This window comes from Eurypyga helias, unplaced genomic scaffold (genome assembly GCF_000690775.1).
Source record: "Eurypyga helias isolate BGI_N326 unplaced genomic scaffold, ASM69077v1 scaffold34430, whole genome shotgun sequence".
Classification (NCBI taxonomy): domain Eukaryota; kingdom Metazoa; phylum Chordata; class Aves; order Eurypygiformes; family Eurypygidae; genus Eurypyga; species Eurypyga helias.
In genome coordinates, this window is record NW_010224365.1 from 1 (window position 1) to 12,471 (window position 12,471).

The 12,471-nt window shown below is 46.4% G+C and overlaps 1 protein-coding gene across 1 annotated transcript; it reads left to right on the forward strand.

The window, feature by feature from the left end:
• Window positions 1-2,239: 2,239 nt before the first annotated feature.
• LOC104503885 (ubl carboxyl-terminal hydrolase 18-like) lies at window positions 2,240-12,102 on the forward strand. The gene is made up of 10 exons (XM_010161319.1): window positions 2,240-2,408; window positions 3,487-3,583; window positions 5,004-5,149; window positions 7,037-7,116; window positions 7,946-8,092; window positions 8,915-9,010; window positions 9,767-9,937; window positions 10,891-11,022; window positions 11,469-11,518; window positions 12,045-12,102. Exons 1-10 carry the CDS (start codon window positions 2,240-2,242, stop codon window positions 12,100-12,102), a joined length of 1,146 nt encoding a protein of 381 aa, XP_010159621.1.
• The last annotated feature ends 369 nt before the right edge of the window (window positions 12,103-12,471 follow it).

Genomic DNA, 12,471 nt, shown 5'->3' on the forward strand with positions numbered 1-12,471 from the left:
CATGACCCCAGGATCCCTGTGAGAGGAGAGGAGCCAAGGGAGGAGGCGACAGGGCACTGGGGTGGTGCTGGTCCTCCTCGGGCAGGACCTCGGGGGCTGTGGTACAGGGGTGCGATGGGCCCACTGGGGTTTTGTCGTGAGAGGCCGGTGTCTCGGGCGGGTGGCTAGGCCGTGGGGCAGCCCCGGGTGATGGGCAGGAGCAGGGCTGGCTGGGGGAGGCCGGGTAAGCGGGCTGGCTGATGGCAGGGTGGAGGGTACGAGGAGGGTATTGCCGCTGCCTTTTTGCTGCCTTGGCTCGGCCCAGCCACACGCGTTGGGGGAGCCATGCTGAGCCCTACCCCTGACCTGCAAGGGAAACCGGGGAGCGACCCTGCTCGTGCACTGCGGGGGAATGGGGGGCAAGAGGTGAGCCTGCTCCTCAAATCCTATGCCCACTCACCAGTGTTTTTTATATGTTCATGGAGGGGAAGCAAGGTCAAGTGCAAATCTTAGGAATGCCATATTTTTGGTGGTCAAAATGAGGCCGTTCCGTGCAAAGGTTGGGAAGTTGTGCTTGTGTCCCAGCTCCCACAGCGACGTTCGGCTGGTCACGTCTAGGTGCCTGAGGGAGAGCTACGTCAAACCAGAGACCCGAATCCTCTCATCTCTGTATCCCCCTACACCTTCCTGCCCTGGCATCTTTCTGTTTCTCAAGTCAACCAAAGCCTTTTAGCCCTGAGCTTGCTCTTTTTATCCCAAATCCGCCCTTAATCCCACCTGTTCCACTGGGTTTTCAGAAACCTGAATGCCTCATTAAATCATTTCCAGGGAAAAAGGCAGTATGAGTTCAGACATCCGAGAAATCAAAACCAATTTCTCTTTTCTTGCATAGTTGTTCTAATCACTGGATTTGTATATATAAAAAGCAATGTTCTTGAGCCTATCTTTGAATGTCTGTTTTTTTTTTTTTTTTCCCAAAACTCGGTGAAATTTGACAGTATTTAGTGAATCTGAGTGTATGAAACTTCAAAAGTAACCTTCAGAAGTAAAGAATCGAAAGTACAGTTGGGAAAAAGTATACTTCAGCTTAAAAGTAATAATTGGGCGGGGGGAGGAAGGGAATTTCCCTGCCTGATAATTCTTCAGAAACTTTGATAATTAACATTATTAGGCATAGTTAAACTAAAAAATAACATGCTTTTACAGCAAAGGCTTGCTTTCTGTGAAAGGCAGAACCAGGATTTTTTATTTCCCTTTCTTGGGAGCTCTTCTTCATTTTTCCAGTACCTGTCCTCAGGTTCATTTTACATGCAGTTTAATATTTGTAAAATAATAATTTCTGAGCATTCTGTGTTTGGGTTTGGTGGGTTTTTTTTTCCCCCTGTAAATGCTTCCCTATGCATATAATGTTTTACTGATTCTGCCTCCCCTGTTGAAGGTGGGCTTTTTAGAAGTTTTGGGTTTGTGTAATTGCCTTTGAATATCTGTCAGATTGTTTTGCTTGCGTATTTTTCTTCTGCTTTATTTTGGTGATTTTTCCAAAACTTTTGCTTAAAGAGCCAGCAGCTGAGTCATAAGAGACTGTCAGAGTAACGGTCTGTTCAATACTCTCTTGAAAACCAAGACATGGTTCTTTTGCTCAAACAGGTACGTTGCCTGTGATCATGTGAAGGAGCGTAAAAAGGAACTGATATTTAGGTGCTTAAATGCCTTTAAAAATTACCCTCCAAAGTGCCACAGTAGAGCTGTGACTAAGGTGCTTAAAACCAATGCACAGAGCCCAGTACAGGAAACAAATGCTATCAGCTGAAAGGGCTAGACAAGGTGAAATTTGCCCTTCTGAATACTTGTGATAGTTTGGGCGATGAAACATTACTTTTACTGAACAGGGGAGTTTTGCGACAGCTGCCATTTGGGTAATTTTAATCATGTTACCGAATCTTCTTGAACGGGCCTATCTGGAGTACCCTGGCTAGGTGGAGCCGTTTCTGTGGAACAGAAGGTTCATTTATTAACTTAGCCATGAAAGGAAGCCAGGATGTGCTGTCAAGCTCCATGTCTGTTACCACACTTACAGTACCTGTGGTAATTCAAATACACCAAAGCTGTCGCAGTAATCTTACTCGTTTTATTGCCATTCCAGCTTTTTCGTGATCAAAATATCTAATACAAAGACAAATCCCGTGTTTCTGGGTGTTCTCCCTCTTTCTGATCTTTCTGTGCCTTTCTGCAGTCCTTCTGTCTTGGCACAATATTGTTGATGGGACAAAGAAGTGGACGACAGGAAAGAAGCAAGAAACTAGAGCTGGCGCTAAGTGAGACCATGAAGGCAGGAACAGAAGTACAGAATAATAAAGAGGAAGTCGAAGAGCCAAAGGCCAAAGACCAGAGGCCAACATCAGTCTTTGGCGTGGCAGACTTAAAAAATGGTAATAATGTCTTGTCTGTTCTTCACTCTCCTATTCTCTGTTTTTAATGCCTGCTGTTCCATTCTCTGTCCTTAGGCGTCATTTTCTCTTACTCGTTCCCTCTTCACTGAGGAATATACAGACAGTTCTCATTTTGCCCTGCCAAGTAACCAATTTAGTTTTTGGGAAGGGATTACATTAGGATCTCAGAGCTTTTACCCCTTTTAAGTCCTCAAATTGTCCATGGCAGTTGCAAGATCTAGATGCTGGCCCTGTCTCTTTCCAAACACAGCCAGTGTTGCTCCTGGATTTGCTAAACCATAGATCGGGCCCTGATTGTTCTGCAGCATCACTAGATTGGCCTCTGAAAAGCTGTCACTAGTATTTCAGGGGTACGTACTGTTCTGTCCCAGCTCCAGCCCACCCTCACCACCAACTGTGTGCATTTCAGAGTTGTTCTGAGTTTCCAACCCATGTCTCTCTCCCTTTGGTGATGACCTCAGAATTAACACTAATTTCTGATCACGATGACTTGCACCTCTGTGGGGCACAGAGCATACTGTCTTTTTGTGTGCGGTGTGAACAGCTGTGACTTGCTTTTTCCACTTCTCTCCAGCTAGTTCATTTCTTTGAAACTGAGAAAAAGAATACCAGGGAGAGGCTGAAGGGGAAATTTAAGCCAGTGTGGTGGATTGCTAGCATGTGGTCCCACACATAGCTCTTCATTTTGTTATTAGGCCTGGCTGTGTAAAAGGCTGAATAAAAACCCTTGTGCAGCCAGCCTTTGTCTTCTGGGTTTTTTAATTTTATGTTTAGATGTGTTATGAGGGGTCTGAAAATAGAGGAACTGGGAGACATCTCGGTATCATAATCCAGGCTTACTTGGATTTTTCCTGTCAGTTGCTAAACAAAAATAAATGTTATCTGCTGGAGAAAGACGAGAGTAGATTGAACACTTTCTCAGATCTGGCCAAGATGCTGGGCCTATGCACAGAATGGCTGGATATGGGCAAGAGGACTATGTCACTTTCAAATAATTTTCACTTTCTTTTCTTGTACCTATCCCCAGACATCATTTCCTCTTTTTCTGTGCCTACAGGAGCTATTGGACTGTACAACGTTGGACAGACCTGCTGTCTGAACTCTGTGCTCCAGGTGTTCTTCATGAATATACACTTCACTGGCATACTCCGAAGGTTCGAACTACCTGAGATTATTTCCGTGGTTGCTCTATTCTCTCCGCTCCTTTTTCTTCTGTGGGATGTACATTTGAAGGCTTGGATCACCAGAGTGCTAGCAAGGTGCTTTCAGCTCGCTCAGCAAGGTCTCTGCCAAGGTCTCTCTGCAGACAGGGCCTGCAGAGGTAGAAGCTGCAGTTTTCTGACTTGTTAGTCATCAGGTTGCCCAGAGGAGCTGTGGATGGCCCCTCCCTGGAAGTGTTCAAGGCCAGGCTGGATGAGGCTTTGAGCAACCTGGTCTAGTGGAAGGTGTCCCTGCCCATGGCAGGGGGGTTGGAACTGGATGGGCTGTAAGGTCCCTTCCAACCCAAACCATTCAGTGATTCTATGATTCTGATGTGTGTGCTGTTTGCACACCAGTAAGCTGCAGTCCTGAACTGAGTCTTTATAACTTGGATCTCTCTTTTCCAGAACAGGTTAGGATTTTATTCTAGATAGGCTTATAGGCTGTTATAAGTGAAGGACGTGTCCTGTGTAACCATATCCACTGTTAACTTTGTAACTTTAAGCATGTAAACACAAACATATGGTGATCCATAGCCTCTGGCTCCTGATTGTCCTGGCTAGCACCCAACAGAGAAGTGGTGTTGCAGATAGGGAAGACATAATGTTATTTTGTTTTGCTTGACCGTGCCCTCTACTTGTTTAAGGAGGATTTGGGCTTTTGCCTCCCTACCAACCATGCTAATAACTGGTTTGATTTGTTTCCAGTTTACTCAGTTCCCTGCAGCTTTAATCATCAAAGTGGATCATTCCTATTCAATCCTCCTTTCTCCAGATTTCTTACACCCTTCCGGTGTGCAGAGGGGGAAGAAGGCAAGTTACAGACATGCAGAGATGAGAATTGTCCTAAACAGGCAAAGATAATAATGTAGACAGTAGGTTACCACTGTTATTTGCAGTAAGACTTAGAAAATCTGTGGGCTGCAAGAAATTTGGGGAGGATCAAGAGCTTTCCAGTTGGCGTATAGTTGAAGTACAAAGTGTTACGGCATACATGCCCATGGAATTTTGAGGATATGTTGAGAAAGAAAGCATGAACAGGTGGGAGGCAAGAACAGCTCTGAAACTGCTGTAACTGATGTTGTTTCTAGAGCCCAGAAAGCACTTCAGGTACTGCTTTGGTTTGCCCCTCGTTCAGGAACAGGCCAACGTAAAATTGTGGCCTTTTACTTTAGAACTGTCGCCTTGCAGTGCGTGATGAGTTAGTACAGGTTGTCTGCTTCCCTTTTTTCCCTTCTTTTTCTGAAAACACGCCCATTCTGGTTCTGCTTGAGTCGCTATCTGTGCTGTCCACCTCTGCTCCTTCAGGTGTGGTGTCCAACATTTCTCCATCACGCCCCTCGATTACCAGTCATGTTGCTGCTTCTCTCTATAGGATCACAGTGCCGCCACATGATGCGCAGAAGAGGAGGAATGTCCCGTACCAAATGCTGCTGCTGTTGGAGGAGATGCAGTGTGGCAAGCAGAAAGCTGTTTCTCCCCTGGACTTCGCTTGCTGTCTTTCAGCATACCAAGTGAAACGTAAGCCGCGCCACCTCATGCCTGCCACTGTCTGCAGACCAGGGCTGTTAACTGTCAAGCACTTAGAAGCAGCAGGGACACCTCATTCAGAGATTCGGAAATGTGAGGAGTTAGGCACAGGATGACGTAGCGCTCTCTCTGTAGCTGCCTCCCAGTCGTGAGCGAGATGCTGCGTCGTAGTTGTGAAGAGGGGGAAAAAAGCCCCCAGCGGATATCCTTGCTGATGTCCAAAGGGTGGGAAGACTCGGATTGCTAGAAGACTCAGCTACTGCTACCGGCCAGAGGGAAAGGGCTGCACAGGGCAGAGAAAGGACAGCTTATAGCTTGATTTGTCTTGCTATATTGGCATGATAATAGTGAAACAGCTGCCATTTCTTATTAGAAGGAAGGTGTCGTGTGTTCACCCAGATCCCCAAGGATAGAAACCGTATCCTTGCTCTTATTATAAGGGCAGACAGAATTTTCTGGCTTAACTCCCACCTGGGGAGATTCCCAAAGGACAGAGATTGTTAAATGCACAGGTGACCAGCGACAACGGGATACTGAGGGTCTGTTTATGTGTACAGATACACACAGTATATCCAAATGCCCTGATCTTTATCACGTGAAAGCCTAAACAGGACAACGCTGAAAGGGACAGATGGTAGCCAGCCCAGACCTGTATTAAGGAGGAACAGGAGATAACCTGAATATTTGTTCACATCATGTTTCCCCCTGAGACTGAATGGCTCTGCATTCTGCCTTCTTTATTCTGATTAAAGAGAGATGCCCAAAGCGAGTTTGTGAAGCTTGTTTGTAAAAGAAGGACAGTTTCCCACCTTGTCATTTGGCTTTAAAATTCAGGTGTGGTTCATAAAGTCCTATATCCCAGCCGGTGGTGCTTTAACTGGATCGCAGATGTGCTACTGGACATGAGGAAAAGTATATTTTCTAAGCTTCACTTAGTCAGGGACCTATGTAAGCTTACTAGAGCCCAGTTGAAGTCAAACTTCCAGGCAAGTTGAAAGCACTGCCATTTCTGGGTGTTGGATTATTCCACAAAATTTGTTTCACCTATGATCAAGCATAGAGGTAGTCCAAAATGCCAAGATTTTGCTAAACTGTGGGTAGTTTTTGCCCAGTTCCTAAACCTTGAGGTCGTCATGGACTGAAAACAGCAGTTCTTTGCATTCAGGGCATGGATTTGTTTTTTCCCCCTAAGCTGAAACAGTCTTGAAGTGATTCTCTGCTGAGCCCTTCTAAGCAAAGCTGTGCACTGAGCTGTATGCCACCACCTTGGGCTTCTATGCCAGTTTAGCCAGAGTGGAAAGCCAAAGCATAATGTTACATCATCATCCTTGGCTTCCTGTGCTGAAACTGTGTGCTTTTTCCCTGGGTAGGGATCCAGGGGTTTACACCATTCTGTGGATGACACATATGGATAGGCCTCCCTACCATTTTTATCTTAGCACACAGGAGTGTTGTAGCCTTACCAAGGGGTTGGGGAGACAAGTCTGTGCCGTAACAAGTGTGAAAAAGAGAACAGCATCTTCCCTGTATTGTTTCTAAGGAGGACTCAAATAAAAGCAACCCTCAGCGCGACACCTGAGCTCTCTCCTCCGTTAGGTATTGGGTATCTCTTGGCCCTGCATCTGGCGACGGGGACATGACTCTTGCACTGGGTTGTACCGTGGGGCACTCAAGCACTCCCGTCTTCGCCCACTGCTGCTCAGGTCACGTGGAGGAGACATGGCAGCCTGTCTCCAGCCTAAGCTCTGTCAGGGAGCGGCAAGGGAACAAGGGGTTGGATCTGATGGGGGACAGCAAATCTCCCTTTGCCATGTGTGGGAAATCTGTGCTTGGTGCTGTTCATGATACTGATTGAGGTTGTGTTTTCTGTTTGTCCAGTGTTTGTGCAGCATGATGCTGCCCAGCTCTTTCTGACTATCTGGAACTTGATAAAGAGGCAGATGAAAAAGCCAGAGCTGGTAAGGACAGTCACTGACATGAACACCAGGTCCTTTGGCCTTTGTCATGTGTGGTTTCCTCTGCTTCTTGAAGAAGAATCCCATTCACTGACACTTGTCCTAAAAATGAAATCTTAAAATTATCTGCTATTTGGATCTTTCCTTGAATCTTTCAGATGGGAGAGGGAATCTTGATTTCATAGGCTTCAGCATTTTGAATCACAGTTAACTTTTGTTCATCCTAATTTTACGTCATGGCAGGGACTCAGTACTAATGGAAGAGCTGATTAGTAACAAAAAGATTGATCGTTTTGCAACACTGAATTTAGTTACCTTGCATTTCTTTTTTTTCCCAAATTTCTGTAAGCATTTATTGGTGTGTCTTGACACAGCTCCTCAGCTCTTTAAAGTCAGCCATGTGCATTTCATTCTAATTAGTCACTGTTAGTATGTTACATACATGATAGTTCCTCCCAGGGGAGCTGTGCAAGGTGAGAGAAAAGTGACTCTTCCTCAACCTGCTGTCATAGTTGTCATAGCCAGGAAGCCTGGCTCCTGTTGAAGTTTCAAACAAAACAGTAAAATTCCGCATCAAAGCAGACATATAACTGCCTGATCCTGTTATAGAACGTGTCTTTCCCCTGTGCGAGGGGATGAGGGGAAGGAGTTCTTCTCCTTTAAATTGTGGGAAGAATCCTGTCCACGTAAGTCAATGTCAGAGCTCTGTTCAAGCCTTAAAGCGGTAACGTAGCATGAAGTAACGTGTCCAGGTGAGCTTTCCCACCCACAGAGGGAAATACCTCAGCTGTGTTCTTCATAAACCTTGTTTTGGCCTTTTTTGCCCCTCCAGGTTGAAGACCTGAACGATTTGTATGCAATCTGTGTACAGGAGCACCTGGCCTGTCAGAAATGCTCTTTTGAAACAAAAAGGAACAGCAGCATGTTAACACTTCCCCTCCCAGTGCTGGATTCCAACTCTCGCATCCTGAGGACTCTGGTGAGTTCAGTGGCAGCACTGCTTCCTTAGGAAGAAGATTCCCCTCTGTTCACTGCGGGAGCCTTCTCCTTGCAGCACTGGTGTCTCCTGGGACTCCTCTGCAATCTCTGCAGGGTGTGTAGGACTTTGAGGTGATCTTTTCTCATTCACATTTCTTTGTTTTGAGGGGTTCTAAATTTCTCAAAAATGTTGTTTGATTCGGAAAATGGAAAATAAAGTCCTTGAATCGCCTGTCTAGAAAGGGTATCCAATAAATCCTCTGTAAGACTGAAAGAATCATACTGCACAGTGATGTGTACCTGTGAGACCTTAGAATCCACAGTGAGGAGCCCTGGATAACTTGTAATCCCTGGCCAGGCACCCTGCATTTGCCCAGGGCAGTGTTCTTTCACTGTCCAATCAGAACTGCTGTTTGATACCTGGATAGAGGTGGCTCTGTAGGTGCTGCCACAGACAGTGCTTTTTCCAGGTCATACTGGACCACTGGACATTATTTAATCTCTGAACACTTCATATTGCTTCAGACTAAAGGAGCCTCTTTCAAAACCCCTAAAGCTTTGAGGTAGGTATAAAGGAGACCTGTGCATCCCAATATTTTCTGTGGAAAATGTGTTACTCTTCTTTTTTTTTCAACCAGTGTAATCACAGCAGTAGCTAGGGAAAATGAGGTACCTTTTTTTAGGCTGCGAGCCAATCTGTTGTCCTTTGTATAAAATGTGCTTTCTGTAGCTTTGCTGTTTGATTGTACCCTGTGAGACAAAGTAGAAACAGAAATCCAGCTTGAAAGAATTCAGTTGAAAGGAATCTCCTCTGTCTTCTTAGGAGGACTCTCTGCAGTACTTCTTCCGTCCAGAACAGCTGACTGATCACAACATGTGTTTCTGCGAACACTGTGGAAGGAAAACACCTTTTCTGCAGGTAAGCAGGGAATTATTTCCCTGTATGTCTCTTAGAAGCCAGAACTCCCTTTAGGACTGGGAAGAGTGGGGAAAGGACTCAACCATATCAGTTTAAGAGGAAATCAACAGCTCAGACGTGTCAGCTGTGTATAAACCACCTGCAGCTTTCTGATTAGGAAGATCCCTGCTATAGACGTAGCTCTGACAACAAAAGAATGCTTTCATGAGTTGTCACTTAAGTCACGGAGGGATGTAGGATTTCCGTACCAGCAGAAAAGCTTCTGTTGGTGGTGATGTGTTTCCACTGTGGGGCTTTACACCCCTGTGCAGCTCCAGGGGTAGACAAGAACATGTTGCTGGAGCTGTACATACACATAGAAGGGAGATACTGTAGGCTGATTCCTTTCTTCCCTGTTCTCTGCTTGGCTCCACATTTTCAGTAGCAGTGGGCTTTGCCAGCCGATGAATTAGCTGGTTCATGAAGAGGCAAGTGCATTGAAGGAGAGGTGTGTAAGGGAGACTGCCTCAGCCCAAGGCTTGGAGGGCACTTTCCGCATCACCAGTGTGCTGCTGCTGAGGCCACACTGCATCCATACGTCTGGGTGGCAGCCATGGCAGCCGCAGTAATACCACCAACGGCACTGCTGGAAGGAGTGAGTTGTCAGCTTGGTGTCCTCCACGGAGCTTGGGTGGCCACATGTCACAAGGGAGTTTCCACCCCACCTCCCCAGTGTTTGTTCCGTGGTTATCAATTGTGTTCGTTGTTGCTTTACAGAGCATGAAGCTTGTCCATCTGCCACAGACTCTGACCATACACCTGAAGCGCTTCTGCTTCAAAAAATCAGCCTACATTCACAAGCTTAGCCACTACCTGCCATTTCCACAGGACCTTGATTTCAGTGCAGTCCTGACAAAAAATCAGTGCCAAGCAGATGACCATGAAAAGGTGAGCTACTCCTAATGCTCTGCCTAAAAAGAGCAGATTTTCTTCTCTCCTCTGCTCAAGTCTCATAAAAACTTAAGAAATCAAACCAGTGCTTGCCTAAGTTTGAAGCATCTCTCTTAAAAATGTATGTCTCAGGCTTTCCCTGTGCTTGGTGCTGTCTCACATCCCATGGTTTTACCTGGCTCAGGTGTTATTCAACTTTCTGTGCTCAGATAAAATCCCCAAAGGCACCATAACCAGAGCTTTCTGCCATAAGGACAAATCCCAGGCTTTACCAAAAAAACCCCAAACCAATCCCTTTTTTTTTCCGAGACTGTTTAGCATAACTTTATCTTCCATTTCTAAATACACTAAAGAAAAGATGAAAACACAGTTCATTGGGGTGACCAAATCCAGACATTGTAAACAGTGTCTTAGAGGCAGCTTCTGTCCTGTGGTTCAGCCTCCAGGGCAAGTCAGCTTCAGCGAGCGGCAAAGCTACTGCTATGCAGAGGTCACCAGGCCAAGACGGGCACTCGACTTCTGGCCGTTCCCCATGCAGTGGTGTTTGCCACAGGTCGGAGGTTAGCAGGGAGACGACAGCTTTGCTGGGCAGCTGAGCATGATCTGCCACACTGTGGATCTGTTCCCCGTACTGAGAAATAACAAGGGAAAGCGTGGCAACAGCAAAACTTTGCTGGTGCAGTGTTGGCTGCAGTGTAACCCCTTTGCTGCCCCTTCACTCTCTTACTGCCTTTTTCCTGTTCCTGTGATCCCCGGGGAGGGTGGCAGCCCATAGCCGGCAGGCAGCATGCTGAGGGTAAGAGCAAAAAAGGCAGGATCCTCAAGGCCAAGCTAATCTTCCTCCTTTTTCCTTACAAAACACGTTCTTGCTGTCCTGGCAGCTGCATCTTCTCAGCCAGTGGCAAATGAGGATTGCTGCACTGAAAGTTTCTCTTTGTGGCTCTTCACAGGCTGCCTGGCAATATGAGCTTTTTGCCGTTGTTGCTCATTCCGGATCAACTAGCTATGGACACTACTGTGCCTATATTCGAAGTATGACAGAGTGTCAATGGTATTGCTTCAACGATTCTGAGGTGTGCCAGGTGAGGAGACAAATCCACATTTCTTTTGTAGCTTCCCAACACTCCTCTGGGTCTCATTCAGTCTGACTGATGACTGAGTTAGGAGAACCAGGAAAGAGAACTGAAACGGCAGAGCTTTGTGCACCTCGTCCCTCTGCTACAGCATACTCTGAGCTGAGGGCAAAGCAGCTCTGGCTTCTGTACCCAACGAGGCCTTAAGTTCTGGTTTGCAAGTTGCAGAAGCAGCCGTCCGCTGTATACCCTAGATCTGTTGAATGTTTGTGTTCAGAAGAGGCAAAAGGAACTGTTTTTCCTCAAAGGGTCAAAGCAATAAATCGATTTATAAAAAGGTGTTTAGTTCCTGGCAGTGCCACTTCTCTTACGAGAATTGCCGTGCTGGTGTGACACTGTGTCCACCTCTTACGGGAGTTTTTACCAGCCTCCCCTTGTGTGTTGTTCCTCTCTAGGTATCGTGGGATGATGTTAAATGCACCTATGGACATTCCAACCTCCTCTGGTAGGCAAAGACATCTCTCTTTTTACCTCACGCTGCTCTGGGGTTTGGAATGCAGGTAGCAGAGAGAGGGAAGACAAAGGGTTTGCACTGCGTATCTCCAGAGATGCACTGGGGATGCAGGAGAGTAGAAGGGGCATCCTTGTGTTGTGATGACTGCTGTGAGTGTATGACTGCAGCGGGGGCCTGTAGGGTTACCGAGCAGTCGCAGACGGGGCTGCAAGAGTGGTCTTGTTCCTTTGGATCGCCACCTGGAGCCTGTATCCTGGCTGAAGTAAGGTGTGTCAGTCAGGGTTCCTCCATGCTTTCTGTTTCACTGCATCATAAGAAAATGAGCTGTGGAGAGAGAATCCCTCCTGTGAGCTATAGTGCTGTCAGGGGTCAGCTTTCATGCTGCCTCAGGAACGCTGGAGAAGGCCAGTTCACTTGAGCGAGCCCCAAAAAGCTGAGCAGGAGCAAACCTGGGGGGTTACTTTCAGCCCAGATCTTCAAACAGACATCTTATTTTGCTTTTTCTTTGCTTCCACAGGGGACAAACAGCCTACCTCTTGATTTACATGAAAAAACATCCTCGTAGCCTTACCTAGGCGTATCAGAATGTTTCAGAAGCTGTGTGTTGTCTGTGGAGCTCAGCACCTCTGTGCCAGTGTGGACACGTACAAGCGTTTCACAAGAAAGACATTCTGCACTCAGTCAGCAACCTCTGCCTTCACATTTATTGATGAAAAAAGTGCAGGAGAGACTCAGCTAGAGAAAGGATCTAAGAACTGCTGCACCTAGAAACTTTTTCTTTCATATATTATTGATATTTATGTGATTCTATGTTAATTTCATCGTAAAAGATAGCCAAGTTGGTCTCTGCTGACTTACCGGTTCCTGTAATGCTGACGCCTGGATTCCCGTGTAGGGGAAGCATTTGGCCTAGAAGCCTGCATGACGTTCCAGGGAGGTGTGAC

Bases quoted from the DNA above. Each gene is read 5' to 3' on its own strand.
- LOC104503885 (XM_010161319.1), top strand. From the start codon at position 2,240: ATGGGACAAAGAAGTGGACGACAGGAAAGAAGCAAGAAACTAGAGCTG. The intron at 7,117-7,945 runs GTAAGGACAGTC...TTGCCCCTCCAG, and splicing joins AGATGAAAAAGCCAGAGCTG to GTTGAAGACCTGAACGATTT. The intron at 11,519-12,044 runs GTAGGCAAAGAC...TTGCTTCCACAG, and splicing joins GGACATTCCAACCTCCTCTG to GGGACAAACAGCCTACCTCT.